Source organism: Microtus ochrogaster, chromosome 18 (assembly GCF_000317375.1).
Source record: "Microtus ochrogaster isolate Prairie Vole_2 chromosome 18, MicOch1.0, whole genome shotgun sequence".
Classification (NCBI taxonomy): Eukaryota; Metazoa; Chordata; class Mammalia; order Rodentia; family Cricetidae; genus Microtus; species Microtus ochrogaster.
The window spans coordinates 48,273,117-48,294,028 of NC_022020.1; the positions used below are offsets into that span (position 1 = coordinate 48,273,117).

A 20,912-nucleotide genomic window follows, 5' to 3' on the forward strand; every position below is an offset into this window, starting at 1 on the left:
CCCTAGGATGCCATTTCCCCACCTTTAACTTAGACAATCTAGGTGGGTGCTTTGGTTTTCCCTCTCTGTGTAGATTCATCCCATTCCATCCCCACCTCTCTATTCCTCAAATACATTCAAAAAAGGATGTGGAGAGGTGACGTGGTGCCTCTGATGCCTTTGAAGGATGCCTGCTGAAACTCTTCTGTTTTCTTGCCTTCCTCCTTAGGTACACCGTTTTGCACAGTAGACATCACCAGGAACTGGAGAAACTGCCCATCCACAATGACCCAGAGTCCCTGGAGTCATGCTTTTGATTGACGACATGGCTTGCCATCAGGCTAGCCATTCCCATTCATGTCTGCATGAACAGGACTCCCTGGACACACTCTTGACCCTGGTCATCACCAGTGATGCATGAAGTATGGGGTACCAGGGCCCAGTGAAGATACATGGAAGGTGGTGTTGAGTGGAACCTGGATCCAGCACATCAAGGACTTCCAAATTGTGTGGGAACTTCAGACATCATCAGACCCAGCGTTGTACCAGAGCCCGAGGGGCACCTCTCATTGCATACTGACATGAGGACAGTCTCTGCTCGCACCTCTCCAGGGACAGGAGCTCACTACCTCCTAACGCAGCCCCTTCTGTGGTGGAAACGCTCTAATCACGTGGAAGCTCTATCGTTCATTGGCACACAAGTCTGCTGTGCTCTAGCTTCTGTCAGGACAGAGCGGTTCGGTCTCCTCTTCCTGTCAGAAAGCCTTAGATATTGGAAGGAAATGACCCGTCTCCCCCCACCCACCCCTCAGTCTTCTCTCTCAGTGGAACACCTTCAGTTTCCTCTTCTTTCCAGCAGTCTTCTGGACCGCTTTGCTGGGTCCAGTTGTCTGTCCAGAAGCACTGAAGTACTGACATGAAGGGCGTCAGGAAGTTTGGTTTACAGCTACATTTTCTTTTCCTTCCTTCTTTTCTCCCTCCCTCCCTCCCTCCCTCCCTCCCTCCCTTATTTCTTATCATAGCATACTACTTGAGGTAATAGTTCCCCCTCCAGGACAGATTTTAAAGACTCTGCTTACAGTTTGCCTTTGGATCCATTACCAAAGGACCTCTATACAGCTTGTGTGTGTGTGCGCGCGTGTGCATGCCCATACATGCACATGTGTGTAAACTTGTCATTTTCCCACTGGGTCATCTGGAATGAATCTTTATTTGCTTCCCTTCCATGACATTGAACCTGGACCTTTATTGCTATGGATGCTGACAAGGAACAGTCACAACTCAAAAACTGAGGGGTGGGAGTAGGGGACTGGAAAGATGGCTCGGTGTTTAGGAGAACAATACTTGATACTCTGGCAGAAGACCCAAGTTTAGCGCCCAGCATCTACATAGTGGCTCACAACCATCTGTTACTCCAGTTCCAGGGAATCTGACACCACTCCTGACTGCCACAGGCTCCTGCACACACATGGTCACAAACATACACTCAAGCACATTCAGCACCCCCGCCCCAACACACACTCACACACTCTAAGATAAACAAACAAACAAAAAAAAACCAACAACAACAACAAAAAACGTTAAGGAAGGAAAGTGACTTGCTCCCATGGAGATTGTCTTTTAAGGATGGTCAGGGTCCTGTGTTGAACAACCCAATAGTCTAGTCCTAGGCCACTTTCGGCTTTGAGCAAAGAACAAACCCATCTTTCTGTATTAAGAGCTGTCATTGAACCCTAGCTTTGAAGCTACTATGCTTCCATCGCACAAATATTTTGCAGAATGCTGTTTGTTCTAAACCCAAGAGGTATTTTCTCTTCCATGCTAAATCTGTCATTGCCTTCTTTGTCTTGGGTAAGTTATGTCTTTGAGAGAGAGAGAAGACTTGAAACTCACAAGAGTTTTTCTTTCATTTTTTTCTGCTGACAAGGACCGGTTTGATTTATTGCTGGTGAAACGCGGGGAATGGGGAAGGTGGGCATGGCCTGGCATCCTTAGGCGGCACACTGTAAGATCAGGATGTGTCCGGAGCCTCAACCAAAACTTCTCCTTGCCCTGTTCTAACCCCTCATTCTTTCTCCCTCTTCTCTCGCCCGCTCTTCCACCGTTCTCACTTCTTTCTCCCCTTGGATAGGGTTTGGCATTGCCCAGGCTGGCTTCAAACTCACTATGTAGCTGAGGCTGAACTGAACTCCATCCTCCCTACCTCCATCTTCCAAGTGTTGGGGCCACAGGTCTCAGTCATCATACCAAGTTTTCCTTGCCTTTCTATTTCCTGTGCTGTTCCTTCTTCACCTGTGATGACAGGTCACAATGGCATCCTTGTCTCTGAGAAGGATGGTCACCCCCCACAAAGCAATGAAGTTAAACCCTTTAGATAGAGATCTGAGTCCCTTTCTCTCTTTTCAAAAAAAAAAAAACCACCTGAAGAAAGGAACTAGGGACAAGATGACATGATGATAGACCAAATGCGAATTCATGGGACAAGACTGGATTCATTCTGTCTGGAGAGCTGCTATTACAGCATTAGTTCCATCCATGGCTTCCAGGAATCCAGACAATCCAGACAGCTTGAGGGTGGAAGACGCAGAAGACATACAGCGGCCCAGGCTTCAAGGAAACCCAAACCTGTCCTCTTCCTAAAAAGTCCTCTTTCAGGAAGGCTGCTGTTAAGATGAGATAGGAAAGAGGAGGCTGTGGTCCAGTTACTCTGGCCAGATGAACACTGGCAACTACTTGGATGTTTAATGAAGTCTGTCTCCATGCCAGGGAGAAAGGGATTGATTCACTGTGTTTCTCTCCATTTGACTTTGCAGTCCATAGAAATGCCCAGTTCTGAAGATCCCAGCCCATCTTGCTGGGAGCCAGAATGATCCAAGGCTCAGAGATCCGGATGAAAGGAAAAAGCGCATGTTAGTTTGTTTTTCCTTGCCCAGGAGCAAACTTGGCAAGGCCCAGTCTGAGGCCTGGGCCTTGAAGGAGTTAAGGCTTCAGTTCCTGGGAAACCAGTTTCCCCTCTGAAGGGCTGTGGTTATCAGTCCTAAGGCAGCTGCAGCTGCGATAGCCCGTGTTTTCTCATCAACATTGACTGATTTAGCTTTCTGTCTACCTTGGCCATTCTCCCTCAGAAAATAGGATACAAAAGATGCTTTACTTCTTAAATAAGCTTGCTTGGCATAAGACACAGCTTGTGCAAATCCTCTCAGTCCTGGTTTTCCTATCTTCTCTTCTGGCCTTCCGACTTAGAAGGCTGTCACTGAAGAACAACCTGCTGGTCCAGGCCACCAGCCCTCTCCATTAGCAATTAGAAAGTAAAAGAAATAAAACCTACAATGTATTGGTTAAAAACAAACAAACAAAACCAACTTTCAGATTTCAGCTTTGCCTCTCAGTAACATTTCCACTTCCTGCTTGCTCTGGGAAATGGAGTAGGGCAGGGGCATTGTGGGTAGTTGAGGGAGGGGACTCAGTGAGAGACCAGGGAGCGGCAACAACCAAATTATCTTCAAGTGAGAACGAAGTGTCATCCTGGTGCTGTGCTGTCCAGCGATTTCTCTTTGGCATTGTGGCTCTTTTAGGTGAGCGATGCAAGGCACTTTTCATTCCCTCTTTCCTGCAATTGGCTGTGCTCAAAAGCTGCCCCTATGAGGAAAACATTTTTTGCCCTTTTTGGCCAAAAGTGGACTCTTTGCACACAACCTAGGAAACCAAGACTAAGAATTGGATTTGAACGTAGCCAGCACAGGGACTGACTTAAGATCTGGGTTCAGGCATATTGTTGCTCTGCTCTGAGCAGAAACTTGCCTCGCTCTATTCTGCGAAATGCAGACGGTCTCTGAGCTGGCTGTATCTGCGTGAACATCCCAACATGGGTCACCAAAAGCCACTGTTACAAGTTTCGCTGAAGATATGCTTTGCCTGTACTGTTCATTATGTAATATCTTCATTTCACTTACAGGAATTTAGTTTAGAAGGAAACGCTTTATCAGACCCAAAATAGAAAATCAGCTTTATTTGCTGTAAATAGAAAGCAGCCATAGAGATAAATAAAAATAACACCAAGCTGTTACATTCTAACCAGATGTCAATACTCAGAGCATGTCCCCTTGCCTCTTCATGTCCCAGGAAGACAAACACGTGCTGGTAGGGTCTCCCCATCTCCTCTCTGGGAGTTGGAAATATCGAAAGAATTTAAACTGAATCCCAAGCTATAGAAATTCATCCACTTAGTACAAATTACATTCCATGTTTTTGGAAACAAAGATAGAAGGGAAACAAATTGCTTACTATTTTTATTAGCGTTGTACTTAATCCAGGTTGCGTCTCCTTTACTCTAGCACCTTCTGAACTTAATGACTAGTAAGACAACAGCAAGAGAAGCTAACTAACAAACTCCTTTCCACTGGGCACTTGGTTAAGTGCTTTTCATGGATTTTTTCATGAACACCTTTACTGCAAGTACCAAAACTACATCCCACTAAAAATGAGCAAACCTCAGCAGAGAAAACATCTGGTGACGTACCTGACAAGTATGGATGTGGAATGGAGGCCCAGGCCTCCCGATTCCGTAGTCCACCATCTTCAACACTCCCAATGGCCTTCAATGGGAGGATGCATTGAAGTACTGGGCTGTGGTAGGAGAGAGCAGGGACAAGCTCTTTGTTCTCATGGCCACGTCCCTCCCCTATCACCTAGGGACCCAGAGCTGTGCCTGTTCTGGTCTGAGCTCTGCCATTCACTTGCTCTATTGTTTTCTTCCCTGGGCATCGTTTCCATAATTAAATCAAATGATGGAGGTATTCTGGTCCAGGGATGAGCAGCAGGAAGGCTCTCTAGCACTCAGAGCCTGGGGTTACTGGGTAGCCAGCAGCTGACTGGGGCAAATGGTTGAACCCTGAATATTGCAAACCTTCATCAAGGCCCCCTGCAGAAGGCACTCTGAATTCTCCAGACTTCTTGGTTGAACTTAAACTATTTGGATGCAAGCCTTATTTTCTTAGTATCTGCTCACCACTATGGGCACTTTACAGTTTATCTGCCCTTTCACAAGTTCTCAGAACTTCACAACAGCTTGTGGTGTGATTACTGGTTCATTTTTATAGACAAGACTTGGTCACAGCAAGTGACTTGCCCAAGGAAATGTGACAAATGGATGGAAACACATAGGTCCTCCTATCCTGGCACAGTGATTTTTTTCCCTCCTACGTAAATTATGGTTTATATAAATGATGCATTTAGGTAGTCTATTCCCACTATAAAAAAAGCCCCATAACACTGATACGGTAAATACTCTTGACCCCAGTTCAGTGCCACTCCATTCCCAAGGTGGGTGGGGGTGGGGAAATTCAGTAATTTGTGGTTGTGCGCTGTTGTTTACGACTAAGGTGATGCTGTATGTGATCCGCTATTTGCCTCTCAACAGCCAACACTGCACATCACTTCACACCAATGCACGTGTGTTTCATGCTGCCAGTCTTGCAGAGTGGGAGATTCGGTACCTGACTGCATCCAGTGTCTTCCACGAGGTCAGCTGGACGGTTTCAGGATTAAGTGGCCACTGAGACACAGCTTTTGCCCTGTGGGCAAGAGCCAGCCTCACAATGGGGCTCACCTGACTTCCTTTTCCTTGGAGGGATTCTTTGGAGTCAGACTGATAAACACCCACTTCCAGTAATCCTAAGCACCTGCTTTTGAGCAAGGTATCTATCTATACTGCTAAATTGGATGTGAATAAACTTAGGAGGCATGGTAAACAACTCAAGATGCTAGTGTCAAGTGTGGCCTCCTCTCTAAGGCCTGTCTAGTTCTCAAAGATCCCTATCCTAGGATATGGTCTAAGGGACATTAAGGAAATATTAAGGAAAAAAAAACATGAAAATAAACTGACAAAAAACACACACAGAGACACAAAACCCAGAAAACCAAGCAAACCTGACTTTTATAATAAACCTGGGATTATACTGGATGTTCCCGCTGAACCCTCACCCCTGCCTGGTGGTGGTGGGTAACTATTATCACTTTACAGATGACCAAATTACAAATGACCAAAAGAGAGGCTCCAGCTCTGGCCTCTCCACCACAGAGCACTGTCTCCTGGTGAGAGCTGTTGTCTGAGGAAGTCGGAATCTGAATCCAGGACTTTTGACTGCATGTACTAAGTCACCTTAAGACTCAGTGTCGGCTATTGTTTAAAGTATTAGATCCATATACTGGGCCTGGCAGCATGAGACACACGGTTCTTTTTGATCCTGATGCTCAGTCAGAGGTCATCTGTGAACTATTTAAGGTCTTTTAAAAGTAGACCTTTGTACCACAAAGCTGGTGACAGAACTGAATGGATGGAAAACTCAGCTGTCCATCAGGTGTTGGTAAACTGGCCAAGATGTAGTCTGCAAACCTTCAGAATGGTTTTTGCTTTTTAGTATGTCTCGGCTGAAACCCGAGTACTATTTTGTGATGTGAATATTATGTGGAATTCAATTTTCTGTCTATAAATAAAGTTTTGTCATAATATGACCATCTTTGTGTGCTGTTCATGGCTTACCCATCAGAGGTCTATGGCTCACTGAACATAAAATATTAACTCTCTAGCCCACACACTTGCTGACCTTGCTATAAGACAGCCACTCCTAGCTGTTTGTTCATATTTGCCAAGTGTCTGAGAGTGGGTGGCTTCCACTCTTGTGTTTTCGGTTGTCTAGCTTCAGCATCTTTATTAATGATCTTAGGGCCCCTTTGTATTCAAGGAGTCTGTGATGACTAGCAACTGAGTAACGTTAAAGAGCAGCGACCTCTTGTGGCCAATGTAAGCATTGTCTATCTGAGGTCCTTGCTAGAGCGAGGGGGAAACTAGAGGGGTTGGTTCTATTATTCTGCATTTGTATCCTGCCTCTTACTGAGCAGTTATAACCTGAGCAGTCAACTAAACAGTTAAAAAACAATGTAATGGTCCCTGAATTTGGGTGACAGTTATGTACCTCAATCTGTGGGGAGAATGGTATCCCAGACTTTGTTGACTCTCCAAGGAGGCCTTACCACCTCTACTGACTGAATGGAGCTGAGATGGGATGAGGTGGGGGGGTGGGAGAAGGGGAGGAAAGGGTAACTGGGTTAGTGTGCAAAATTTAAAAAATTTAAATAAAAAAGTGCTAAAAAAAACCCCAATGCAACCAAAAGATGAACTATCCAATCATATTTAAGATGTTTAAAAACCTTACAAGTCAAGAATTTTAAAAGTTTTGAAGACACGGGCACCTGTCATGCAGGAGTCCAGTGTTAGGGAAGCTCACCAGCACCCGTGCCTGTCTGTCTATACAGTTGGGATCATAAACCAAATTCATGTCTTATCCAGCAAACACCAAGTCCCGATCATGGATGACTGATATTTTCCTTTCTTGACCTTAATTAAACCCAGGGAAAAGGAAGGGGCTGAACAAATTCTGAAAGACCTGACCATTTTGAGACCATAATTCCTTTGACTTTAGCCTTTGGCTTCTGAAGCCTGTTAAAGGTCACTTATTTATCGAATGGCAAAGTCATTTGGTGATGCCCCTGAGAGTGAACAGCAGCACCACCACTGCCGCAGGAGGCAGCCTCCAGCTGCAAGAGAAAGGCGGTTCCTCTGAACTAGCCCGTGGCCCATCTCCTCAGCATTCTGCCGCAGCTCTGCAGCCCGCAGCTTTTGTGTGCTGCGCTGCTCATGGCCACACTTTGAAATTGGATCAGAAAGTAGACACCGCTGCTGAGTCAGACACAACTACACACTGCTTCTCTGTGTAGTACTGCTACCGTGAAATACAGTTTCAAGTCCATGGCAACAATAAAGTTTTTACTAAATGTTTATTTTCATGTTCAAGATAAAGCATATACACAATTGAATGCGGAAATAAATAACTAGAAATGCTCTGAAAACTTTCTATTTGCCCTCCAAATTCATTTTTTAAGTTTGTGGATCTTTTCATTTAAAGAAATATGCCAAATATAAACACTAAGAAAAACAGAAGCCCACCATAGTACAGAGACAGCCTTCTCTGACTGAGGGTTAGTTGGCATTTTAATAACGAAACACACAGGACACAGCACTCTTTAGCACTGACGCAGACGCTCTGCTGAAGGAGAAAAGGCACAGACTGAAGGGACAATGGCGAGTAGCAGAGAAAATGGGCTCACTCACACGGCACTGAGAACTAAGTCAGGAAAAGGGAACAGAATCAATTGTCAATTATCTGCCTTCATTCAAATGACTTCTTTAAATTAAGATGTATAAACATAGGATATAAAGATGTTACTTTTGGAAGTGTCTTTGTATATTTCCTCTATATATAAATCTTTGTATACAATTTCCATGTTCCTTATATATCTCCTATATAACAAACTGAGCCAGGGCCTCCCGATTCCAAGCCCGAAGTTTCCTGTGTAGTCTTCTTGACCGTTCTGAGGCAGAAGAGCCAGGGAAGGTCTCTTTAAATGTAGTCGTCTTCAACTGGCTCTCCATTGACATCACAGTAGTGGATAAAAATGGCCACCACTCGCTGAAACACGCCCCTTTTCATCTGGCGCATCTCTGAGATCTCCTCTCCTATTGTCTCCATACAAATGTCTGCAGACAGCTGTCCTTTCCTTCGAGGAGCATAGATGGTGCCTGGGAGACAGCAGAGACAAGAAAAGACTTAGACTGAGTCACTGGGTCATTCCCTGTACCACGATGCAGCCGACACAAGGACAGCTCATCCAACTTGTCCTCGCTACTTCAGTTTTAGATCAGAGCTAACGACGAAGACAGAGGACATGATCAAAGTCCACAGGTAAAAACAATGCACCAACGAGTAAATTATGCTAAGTACAACTAAAAAACTCACTTCTTTATACATATTTATTTCAAAGTTTTGCCTATAGGTAAATATACAAATATGTTAAAACTTAGAAAAAATTATTAAAAGCTTACCCCCAAATTTCTACACTTAAATCACAATAAGTGGCAGTGACACAATGCTTCCATGATCAGGCAACTAATTAGTGTAACTGAGCAATCTGAAGGACTGAGTTTGTAAATTCTTCAGTATCAGTGAGCTCGTCAGGTGCAGGTGCACGTGCTGAACAGAATCCCAGCAACCTGGACTAGGCACTCAAGGCCAGACTCACGACACAGATAAGTGGAGGCAAGCTTGGGCTACATGAGAATCTTTCTCAAGAGGCAAACTCGAAGTGGTTTTGTAAGGCTGCTGTATTTTTCATTAGTCCTGAGTTAAATTTCCAGCGTATATCCAATGTACCATACAACAAAACAACTAAATGCACAGGAAACTGAAGGTATCCGAGATTCCCATTGTGTGGACAGCAGACCCACTGTGCATCTGCTGCTATTAACTATTTAACACACTAAGACAGACTCAAGCTAGAGAACACAAGTTAGATCAGATCATAATTACTCTCTTCGTCATCTTCAAAATCGTATCTGGCGAAGCTGTTGGGCTCTGCTGCCCGCAGTGACCTCAGCCAAGGGAAGTCAGAAATCATGGAATATGGTGCTCCATCCACAACACCTGAAATAAGCAGACAGCTATCAAAGTCCCGTTGGCATAGAAATGGTGATAGCAGCAAACTAGACCTAAGCAGTTACAGCTGGGTACAGAAACTGAAACAACTGCCTTCAAAGGCGTTTCTAACCACTACAACTCTTAATTTTGATTTACCTTTTGTGTGTCAACAGATTCTGGTTATTCTAGGGGTGGTAAAGACATAGACAGACGAATATTTATCCAGCCTCTGCTTCTTGCAGAGATTCACACCCAATCTGATGAATTAATTCTAAGGAGCTCCGTGTCTCCCCTAAGGCATGCCCCTCCCATCTAGTTCACAGCTTGAAATTTAACTCCCAGTCTAGGTAAATTCTTACCCTCTAAAGTGTAAATTTCTCTCCCCCAGGGGTACTTAGGGTACTTCTTTAAATCTTCTTCAGTCCGAGTGGCTTCCAGGAAAAATTCATATTTAATGAGTTCTCTGGAGGCAATAGGAGAAAAAATCAGGTAAATAAACAACTGAGAAAGAATGCTGGAGAGAAAGCAACCGTCTGGTCCATTCAAGCTTAGATTCTACCAACAACTTCAGGTAGAATGACGACAACTCTTCATCATCACCAATGACTCCACACAGAGAGCAAGTCTAACCTGCATTCACGGAGTCTCTGGGCAAATACCTTGTATATTAAGGGTACTTAGTACACTGTTTATAAGATTAAAAACAATTTTCTGTAGAGTCTCAAGATTGTCATTAACTTGAATTTTTGGCATCCTCCATGTCTGGAGAAATAACATGTGTATGCGGTTTCTTAGGAATTTTTCTCTAAGTTTGAATAAAATGTTACATAAATACATGCATGATTTTAAGTTTGAAATTTTCTTTGAAGCTTTTTTACACATTTATGTCATGCCAAGTCTACTTAAAAAGACCAATTGGAATCATTTAAAATGAATCAGAATTTGCTCCTAAAAGCAACCAATGGGAAAACTATGAAAAAGTGCCACAGAGTCACTTACTGATTGATATTGGCTATAGTGTCCATCCAGTTGCGAATGCGCACCTTGTTCCGCACGTTGGGAGGATTACTGAACTCGTGGATGATACAAATGTGATAGGGGTAGGGGCCACTAAACAGCTTCTGCTCCAAAGTTAGTGTATCTACCTGTGGAAGACACCAGAAAAAAATTTTCGGAATAATAATATGTCTGAGACTTCTGAAGACCTTGAAAAGCTTCAGTTTTGAAATGCCTGGCTGATTTGGAAATCAAATAATAGCTCTGTCTCAAAGCACAGCTTGCTATGTTTGGATTAAGACTTAGCGAAATCTCTGCACAGCGGACTCAGCAATTTCCTCCTCACTGCTGTGTAAGAACCCGGTAAGTCAGAGAGCTGACTCAGGTGATGGCCATCAACTCCACATCTCCAGAGGCTGTCCTTCACAGGTGTCGCTCCAGGCTGCTTTACAGAACCCAGAGTGTATACAACTGTCCTACTTAGAACAATCGCTAAGTTTGAAGGACAGTGTGTTTCTTTTCTCGTTACAGACTCTGTGCTGACAGTGCATTCTCGTGGATGCCCTTCTGCATCTTGAGCTTTCAGGGAAACATGAATTTAATTCCTTCTCAGAAAGGAAAACTTGCTTAAGGAAGAAAAACATCATCTAGTTTTAATCATGTAGCCAGTTTTGAGTATTAATACACTTATGAATTTGATTAGCTAATTTTAGGAGCCTAAATCTCAAGAGTCCAAGAGTTGTTTAATATTTCATTCTGGCAACAAGCATCATCCTACATACACACTTCCAATAAAAATTACAGCTATCACACTATTGCTTAAGGTACACCAGCAACTGTCCTAGTATATCATATAAATTAGCTAAAACACCACAAAAACTTAAGTATGATTCTAATTTTACACAAGGAGTCCCTAAAGAATTAGCAGCAAAGCATTAACATGCAATATTGGCAAAAAAATCTGGTTTGCTTATGAAAGCTCAACAGATTTTAAAGAATCATTATTGAAGATTGAACAAAACAGATTTCATAAACAAATATTAGTACAAGATGTACTTTATCATAAAAAAGCAGAGCTCGTTACCTGCTGCATTGGACGCAGGTAGATGATGCGGTTCCTCTCTGGCGGCATCTTCAGTATTTGATCTAGGACCTGATCCATATTTAGTTTCTTGCACTGTGCATAGTCAAATCGGTTTACAATCGGTGCATTTTCTACTTTTAAATGTTTCAGTACTCTGCACCTGGTAGCTATAAAATAAAGCAATAAATGCTATAAATAATTCACACAAGAGTGCAAAGCATAGAGTCCTAGAAGCTTCTCTGGGAAACCCTGGCCCAGGCACTGTGTTTGTGAACACAGGTACTATGCTGGTCAAATACAAATAACAGCTAAGAGATGACACCGTGACTCAATTCAGAAGCTGGCTATCCTCATGTCAGAAAGACAGTAAGGCCCCTCTTCCTTAGCAGCTGACCTGCCCAGGAGACATTTAATGCTGAAGAACTACTGAATGGCATAACTACATAGTTAAAGGTCATACCTAGAACAATTCACAAATATTACCTTGTATTTAATGGTAAAACTGAACAGAGTTAATTTTAACTCCTGTCACAAATACAGAAACAGATCTTGAGAAAAGGCACAGCACTATGTGAACTCTGAAGTCTTTGGCTAGGGATTCCAGCACTGTGCAAAGATCTACTGGAAACATTACCTAAAACAACTTCTTGTTCAGCACAGCAAACATCGTCAGAGGTAGAAGTGTCTGCTCCTCACCTCACAAACGTCACTACGCTGATACACCAACTACACCCCATCCCTTCTCCTTTCCTGCTTTAAATCATGTAGTTCATCTGGAGAGAGGATTAAATGGATGCAACTGTACAACCACAAAGCTGATTTGCCTGATTAAACTTTCATAAAGGTCTACAAGATCTTCAACACAAACACCATCTTCCAGAGCACTCTGCCCTCTAACTAACTTCCATGTTTAACTACTGCCAGCATCCTGCCTTCAGGCTCACTGCATCCTCTGTTACATAAAAAAGAAGGAATTAGACAGAAATAAAAAAAGAGAGTGAACCAGATGGTATATATGGATGTACACACGTACACACCCACTGCATTTAACTACAACAAAGGCCAAAGGCCATGTGACTTAAGCAAAATTATATACACTTTACACACAGAAGAAAACGGACATACAACATGTAAATCACTCAAGGCAGGAACAAGGCAGATATTAACTTGATTTTTTTTTATACAAGGTCTCACTGTGTAGCCTTGGCTAGCCTGGAACTTGCTATGAAGACTAGGCTAGCCTCAAACTCTGAGTACTGCCTACCTTTTCCCCCTAAGTGATTTGGATTGAAGGTGTATGCCACCACACCCAGCCTAGATTATTTTTTTCCTTTTATATTTCTATTTAAAAGGAAAAAAAAATATAAATAGGAAACAAAACCACTATAAATGGGTATAATATACATTTAAAACTTTAAAACCTTACAGAGACCAGCCTAGATTTGAGACAGTCGTGTAAGGAAGGTCATGAAAGACATATAGGAGTATATAAAATACATGAGAAAGAGAAGGCGTGTGCAGTGGGGACTGGAGAATCCTCCAGCCTCAGTCTGTGTAGCTGGGGTTACAGCCTGCACCAACTGGTCTGGCTTTAGGATGCATGATGCTCTTATACAATATAACCCCAAATACATACCATGGATGAACATCATCTTGGGGCAGTCTTTCAGCACAAGATCTGTGATTCCACAATTGGTCATTGTGACTCCAACAAGATTTTTAGATTTTAATACAAGAACCTACAATGATAAATGTTTAAAATTACAAGTGAGTATATCTTCCCCTGGGCTTTGTTTTCTTAAAGGGTAAATTTTTCAACATTAGAACCTAGAAGCTGCTAACAAAATTTTCTCTTTAGAATATAGAAAGTAGATAAAGATAGAAACTTCAGTATCGTTGCATGAAAACTGGGCTGGGCAGTTAGTTCTTTTTTACCTGTACATGGTCATCCTCAATCACAGGGTCACTGGTACTGGTAGACTTATCTGCAGTTCGCTTCCGCTTCACGGCATGACATGGCTTTGTTTTGGCAACTTCTATAAAAAGAAAAACAAACCCTCAAATTTTATCCTTCTTTATTTCCTCCCAGAGCAAGTTCAGTTACATACGAAAACTCTATCATAACTCCAAAATTCAACTTGGTTGTTGAAATTGTTAGGTGCGTTTCCAAGACTGCTCCAAGTCATGATCACCCCTCCTGCCTGAGCCAGCTCATCCCGCACGCGACCCCCAAATCTCATCCATATTCCCAAGTCATGATCACCCCTCCTGCCTGAACCAGCTCATCCCGCACGCAACCCCCAAATCTCATCCATATTCCCGGTTTAAAACTCATTAGAGATACTCCTGGAGGATTAACTCAGGACTTTCCTACCAAATCCTTTCAATGACTGCTGCTTAGTGTGTATGCTTCAATTTCTGACACTGGGGGTAAATGTGAGGCAAAGGCCCCACTGTACTGTTCTCAACAGTTTTCTCCTCTCTGCCTCCCATTACTTGTGTCTGAAGCCATCATTCTTTCTGCTCAGAACATCTTTGTGTATTCAGGGTAAAGATGACCTATCTCAGTCCTATTCAATCATCATTTGCTTCTAACAAATTTATTTGGACCTCCAAATATTTATTGTTCTGCAAAATTCCCTGTATACCTGTTTCCATATTTAAACTAAAGTTCCTTAAAGGCAACAACTTTTCTGGCTAAAGAAAACCTGGCTTTCAACATTGCTTTTAATCCCAGCACCCGGGGAGGCAGAGGCAGGCAGATCTCTGTTAGTTTGAGGCCAACCTGGTCTATAAGAGCTAGTTCCAGCACAGGCTCCAAAGCTAGAGAAACCCTGTCTCAAAAAAACCAAAAATAAATAAATAAATAAATATAAATAAAAAGCAGCTCACTTTTGTGAGCTCAGTGCCTCATGAATTCACTTTTGTGGTAGATGAAAAAGAAGACCCTGCCTCTGTTGTAGGACTTATTTTAAGGCTGAGATGCTTAGAGAAAATTAAAATCCATTACTATCTACTGATAAATACTAGTAATTTAATAAAGGCAAGAGGGATCACCTTAGAACAGAAATAGAATTAAGATTAAAAACATGTTCAGTTCAACTCAATGCCAACCAGATACACTACAAATAGCAATGAAATTAAGTGTGTGTGTGTGTGTATGTGTGTGTGTGTACTTTCACCCAAAGAATCCGAGGAAAACTAATTACTTACCTGCTTATTTCTTGCCAAACCTAGTTGGGAGCAAAATAAATTTCAGGAAAAACAAAACAGTAACACACACACAAAACAAAAAGCAATCACTAAATCCCATAAAAGTAGAACAAGGAACGGACAAGGAACTGTACCAGCCCAGCCACCTCAAGGTACCCTGAGTGTGGGGTGGAAGCACTGTTCATCTATGGGGGCTGAGGCATCAGAATCGGGACTGCATTCTGGGCAAACACACATGGTTTCTCTTTTCTTAAAGGTGAAATGACTCTGGGTTTTCTGGATCGAACCTGTTTTATACCCCCTTCCACCAAAACATTCTTAAAAATTATTTAAAAGTTTCTATGATCCACAGAACTCCCAAATAGAGTACTATTTACCATAAATTAGCTTTTTATACGAAGACTCATGACACAAGCTTGGGCCATTGTCCAGCCCTGCCCGGCAGTTGCTAACCCTGGGAGCATTGTCATACCTGACTCAGATATCAGCGGTACATGGGACAGTCTGCTCCTGGCCCTGGTAAGGGGCCTCCGAGGGTAGTCTTCATTAGACTGCACGTCACAACTCTCAGGCTGGGAGCTCCCCCTCCTGTCCTCACCTGTAGCCCCACAGCCACTCCCATTAGTCCGCTCATCATCTGCTGGGCCTGAAGACCCCCCTTGTGGCAGAGTCCTAAAGGAAAAGGCGGATCTCGTACCATCCGGGCCATTCACAACACAGGCTCGGCTGGTTGAAGGACGTTCCTCATCAGAACACCTGCTAGTTCTCCTTTGGGACTCCTGGGGCCTGTGACAGCAGCATCTGGGGCAGACAGAACTCTCTGCGTCTCCCTCCTCCATGGCCTCAGAGTCCTCTGACCCAGCAGGGGAGCAGACACACTGCCTGGACACATCCACTTCTGCAGGGCTAGGCTCAGAAGAGCCCCCGCTGGTCACCGTCCTTACAAAGTCGGGGCTCTGAGAAGCAGTGCTGGATGAGCTGGAGTTTCCCACTGCGCTGGCGCTGGTGCTGCTGCAGCTGGGATGAACATCCTTGCTTTTTTTCTTTTCAGGAATATCCCTCGCTGCTTTCATATCAGCTTTGATCTGCTCACTGGTGACCTGACAGCCTTTCTCACAGCTGCCCTCCTCCAGGGGAAACTGCTTCGATGGGCCCGTCTGATGGGAGTTGTGCCTCTTCCGAAGTGGAGTCTTGCCTTTTCCACTTACTGCTTACAGAAAAAGAAGAATGGCCCGAGGGAAAGAAAAGACTTCAGTGCAAACTCTGGACAAAAGGCAAGAGTAAATCTGGACCAGGAGTCAAAGTGCAGCATCTTTCCTAGTTGTGTACCTCACTACTAGAAAACTCGGCACCCATCTCTAGTGCCTCCCTCATTAGCTCTCCACCCATCCTTCCAGAAACCAAGGCCTTCTGCTGACCACTGACAACCTGATGCACAGCAACCTAAAGCCGCACTGAAGGATTCCTCACGGCTGTCTCTGCTGTGCTACTCGCCCACACAGTGGTGCCCCCTCCTGCTCAGACTTTTGCCCTCCTTGCTTTCTAGCACATACCCTAACATGCAAGCTGCAGTAAAGACACATATGGAGATGTGGGCTGCAGTAAAGACACATATGGAGATGGAGTGAAGCAGCTCGGACACCTCCCACTGCCAAGCCAGAGCTGGGTGCTGCTCACCTGCCAGCTCCCTAGACTGGACCGAATCTCCGTTTTTCTCTTCCCGTTCTGAATAACGCCGGGCGCCATTCTTAGGAATCCAGACTTCTTGGAGTTCTAGACTGTCTTCTTCGTCATCACTCTCTGAATCGTGAACTGTAATTGGGGGTGGTTTTACTACGCGCTGTAGACCACTAGGTCCTAAAGCAAAAAACAAAAACAAAGACTAAGAATACTTGTTCAAGAAAAACTCTCACAGAAAGTACTATTTCTGAGACCTAGGGTCAGAAAGATGCTTTTGGCAAGCAGCCTTCTATCACTTACTTTGGTGAAACAAGTCCCTGTGTGAGATTCTGTGAAAGCATTTCAGCAAGCTACAGGCATTATGGCAACATGAAGCTGACTAGAATGACAACCGGTATCATACATTTCTAGAGGCAAGTTAAAACATCTGTCCCAATTTCAATATTTCACAAAGCACAAGAATCCATCCTAAAATAATCCAAGTAACAGTTGCAATATTTTAAAAACTAAGCTACACAATTTCCCAAAAGTATAAGAACACAAAGAAGATAACCCTCAGAATGTATGGAGTGCTGAGTACAGTCTCTCTGGAGGACCACTCGCTATACTTTGGTAGAGAATGGGCACTTAAGCAAAGCACAGCTTCAGACCTCCAGCTCTTCCAATCCGGATGATCCTGACAAAACACAAGCTGCAAGGAACCTTGTCTGCCCTTGCCTGTCGCACTGACTGGCAAAGCTGGCAGTAAGTCTGCGGGGTAAGTGACTGCATTCGTCAGACACTTGGAACAAGGTGAGCCAGGAAGGACAGTGCTGGGTTCTAATCTCAGGCTGCTCCCTGTCGCTGTGCTGAGCACACCACTCACCTCTAAAAATCTGTTTCCCATAGAAAGCAAAGAGCCAATCAAGGCCATTTAAAAGACTTGTGACACTAGCCTGCCACTAGGGTCAGAGACTGGGATGTTTTAGTCTACTCACTAATCCAGAACAGTCTCTGCCTTGTTCCTCCTCCCCTCCAAAGTGAGGTCAGAGTACAAACATATTTTTTAAATTTAAATAAAATATTAGCTTTGAGACTCACATAAATAAACACTGTATTTGCATCATTTACACTCCTCTCTCCTGACCTCTCACACGGATGACCTCTTAATGATTGTTACACACACACACACACACAGCTTGCTGTGTCCATTGAACATAGCTCATACAAACACAAGAGTATGTAATCAAGTTATTTTCCATCAAAGTCTGAGTGCTTTCTTTTTCTACATCTACACACGAGACACAGTGAAATGAAAAAGCAGTTGTTGGCTGAAGCTACAAACAAACAAACAAATAAACAACTCTTAAGATACAGAGGTATGCGGCAAGGAGAATATCAATGATTTATAACAAGGCTCAGTAGGGAATAGCAGATAACGCGACAGTGCTTGTTCTCAGTACTTCCTATTCGCCATTATGCTCCGATTCTAATTTCCTGGATGATGGATGTGGAAGAGTGTCATGCTTACCTGCTTGTTCCTCATCAGCATCCATGGGAAGGAGTCCCTGATTGGGAGCTGGCACGTCACTTCCACTCTCGGCTCCCACCTCTCCATCCTCCTGCACCATGTCTTCCATCTCATTTAATGCTTAAATAAAAATAAAGTGAAAACTAAAGAAACGCAAAAATCCACAATGCTTGTAAAACTGGCAGTTCTGGCCAGGACAGCACACACCGTCATTATGAGACCTACTCTTAAAAGAGTAGCTTGTAACTGCTTCAATAGAGACAAAGAAGGGCCCAGCTAATCCAAGAGAAGGAAATCACAGATGGGAAAGAATTATTTCATAAATCAATGTAAGACAAAGGCAGGAGAAAGGTCACAATTGAAGATGATGATCATCTTATGAACAATGATCCTTGCGGCACCTGCTGTCTTAACCAGGCTATATTGAGCACACAAACTCAAATTCTACCTTTGGCTGATATATGGCAAGGACCATTAATAAACTACATATAGTTTATAACTCTTTAATGGCATTTAAATGCCTGGTTTTTTCAGTGTTTACTCTATCGAGTGCCTATCAATGAATGAGAACATGTGGTTTTATTCTCACATTATTCCAAAGGATAAGGTCCACGAAAGCCTTAAGACCAAAAAGCTTCAACTTCAACTTACTACTACTAATAGCTAACTTTATCAGATGTTAAAATTCCTCAAAGCAATATTTAAGATTTCTATAACAACATCCTATTTCCCAAAACTCGTTAACTGATCTTAGTTTGAGTCAGAACAAGACCAGTATTGAATGTATTCTAATGAGATTTTGCAACAAAAGGCATTTTCTTCCCTGTACTGAGCTGCGGGCACATAATTTTCCACTCAATTCATCACAACTAGGCTTATAGGATTTGTAGTGTTTTGTGTTATAGCAGTTGTAGTAACTTCCCAGAGATGATTTACGCTGCTCCAGTCTGTATTTTTAAGCCTGTGACCTGTACATATATGACTCCTCTCTGGCCACATCAAAGCGACAATATTCAACTTCACACTTCCTTCTTTCATCTTTACTACCTGCTGGCTCTATATGTCTTTATATCTCTTGGGGTTCAGATCAGGAGATGGATTTGACTCTAAGCTTGCAATGTCTAGGAGTTTGTATGCGGCAATAAAAAAGTTTAGAGCTGCATATGGCCTCATTTACTCTAAAAAAGTGTGAAGTTCAAGGCTAGAAAAAGATCTAGAGCTCAATATATAGTTGGCACTAATGCTATTACTCTAAGTGACAATGAATACGGAGAGACGGGGGGAAGGGAGGGGAGGACAGGGGAGAGGAAGAAACTGAGGAGGAATGCCAAATGAGGTCAGGGTAAAACCAGGAAAATGACTACGGAGTCACCAAGAGAAGAAAGTATTTCAAGAAGGTAGAAGTAGACAGAACTCTCAAATACAGTTGATCTGTCCAGTAAGATAACCACCAAGATTGAGAGTCTTTGGTGATTTTGCTGAGACCAAAAAACAAAAAAAGTTTATAGGTAACTCTGTTCAGGACATCTATGTTCACAGCACGCCTTTAGTTACAAGTCATTCCACAGGATCAGGACACCCATTTCTTATCAGTTACAACGTCTATGCGGTAGACAAAAGAATGACAAGGAAGATGGCTAGAGAAATTATTTTCCTAGCTTTGAGGGATCAACTGAGAAACCAGAAAACTACCTTGGCTCATTCGTACTCACTGGCAGAGGGCATGGAGATGGAGCCTATGAGTACACAGGCTAACAGACAGCAGCTGTTTAGTAGCTAGGAAAGAACTGGGCAGGCAATTACAGAGCTGACATTTCATAGGCTGGAATTAGATCACGCACTTTGTCTGCAGGGCAGCTGTAAAGATCTGCAGACTGAGAGCATGTGTAGCTTGCCCGTGCACGTAGTGGGTACTCATTTCCTTTTTAACCTAAGTAGTTTAAAGGCTACTTTGCTAGAATCCTCAGAGTTAAAGCTCAGTTAAATCAAGTCTCTAATGCTGTCAACGTACTCTGAGTCCTAGTGTTACCAGTCCTTCCAATCTGAATTCTCTGTGTGTGGACCACGAGTGACAAGCTCAAGTAAGAAAAAAACCAACAGGATAGAATCAGAAACTAAAGCAAAGCTCATTTGCATCTGGAGCTCATGAAAGATCTGAGTTACCATCAGCTGCAAACTGCTGCTCTCCCGGCTGTAGCTCTTGACGAAAGTCATTCTCCTCATCCGAATCATCTGGGTGATGGTGATTGTTGTCATGGATGTTGGCATTATTATTCTGAGCATTATTATCATTGTCATTGTTGGAATTCTGGTTGCTAACAAGTGCTGAGGAAACCCCAATTCCAGTGCCTGCACTCAGGCCAACTCGAGCACAGCCCTAGGCAAAAACAAACCATGTGCTTATTAATTTGGGTTGGAATACTTTATTAATAACTCTTCGTTTCATCCTCACATAAGGATGAGTATTTAAAAGTACAACTTAAGAAATGCTTTCATATATGTAGAAAAGATCTCATTCAAAGCTACCTCACTTCAAGCAAGACAAAGCATCACTCGCCTGATTTGCAATTATCAGTGCACACTGGGAAAAGAGATGTGTGACATCACATGACTGATAAGTGGCTTAGCTGGGAACCAAAAGCAGATTCTATGTTTTCCCCACTATAATGAACTGTTTCAGCAGTGAGGAAAAACCACAGCAGCACAGATGACCATGAATACTGTTCTACCGGTGAGGCTGTTTAAAAATAACATTTTGTACAACGGGACAACATTGGATTGTTCAAGATATAACTTATTAGGAGATGACAGCAAAGTAAAACATTTCCAAAATGAATTCCTATCCTCAGACTTGAGCTTCTGCGGACTAATTTCTAAGTGCTCTGGGAAAGCACTGTGTCCTAACGTCTTCACAAAT

General features: G+C 43.1%; 2 protein-coding genes across 11 annotated transcripts in view; one reads left to right on the forward strand and one right to left on the reverse strand.

Annotated features, from left to right (window-relative positions):
- Htr4 (5-hydroxytryptamine receptor 4) overlaps positions 1 to 6,476 on the forward strand; it is a 172,106-nt gene extending 165,630 nt beyond the window's left edge. For 3 of the 4 annotated variants that reach the window (XM_026783579.1, XM_026783580.1, XM_026783581.1), the window contains exon 7: positions 209 to 6,476. In XM_026783579.1, coding sequence (XP_026639380.1) covers positions 209 to 296 — 88 coding nt within the window. In that variant the 3' untranslated portion in view covers positions 297 to 6,476. The remainder of the gene's footprint in view (positions 1 to 208) is intronic. The other variant, XM_026783582.1, reaches the window with a different exon arrangement.
- Positions 6,477 to 7,804: 1,328 nt separating this feature from the next.
- Positions 7,805 to 20,912, reverse strand: part of Fbxo38 (F-box protein 38) — a 40,738-nt gene continuing 27,630 nt past the window's right edge. For 4 of the 7 annotated variants that reach the window (XM_005356187.3, XM_005356188.3, XM_026783495.1 and 1 more), the window contains exons 12-22: positions 20,159 to 20,372; positions 17,996 to 18,115; positions 16,483 to 16,662; positions 15,278 to 16,012; positions 13,528 to 13,628; positions 13,229 to 13,331; positions 11,593 to 11,759; positions 10,512 to 10,657; positions 9,872 to 9,975; positions 9,405 to 9,518; positions 8,439 to 8,617 (exon numbers count right to left, since the gene is read on the reverse strand). In XM_005356187.3, the coding sequence (XP_005356244.1) occupies positions 8,439 to 8,617; positions 9,405 to 9,518; positions 9,872 to 9,975; positions 10,512 to 10,657; positions 11,593 to 11,759; positions 13,229 to 13,331; positions 13,528 to 13,628; positions 15,278 to 16,012; positions 16,483 to 16,662; positions 17,996 to 18,115; positions 20,159 to 20,372 (2,163 nt within the window). Of the gene's footprint in view, positions 8,618 to 9,404; positions 9,519 to 9,871; positions 9,976 to 10,511; positions 10,658 to 11,592; positions 11,760 to 13,228; positions 13,332 to 13,527; positions 13,629 to 15,277; positions 16,013 to 16,482; positions 16,663 to 17,995; positions 18,116 to 20,158; positions 20,373 to 20,912 lie in introns of all 7 variants that reach the window. The other 3 variants (XM_013349594.2, XM_013349596.2, XM_013349595.2) reach the window with 3 other exon arrangements.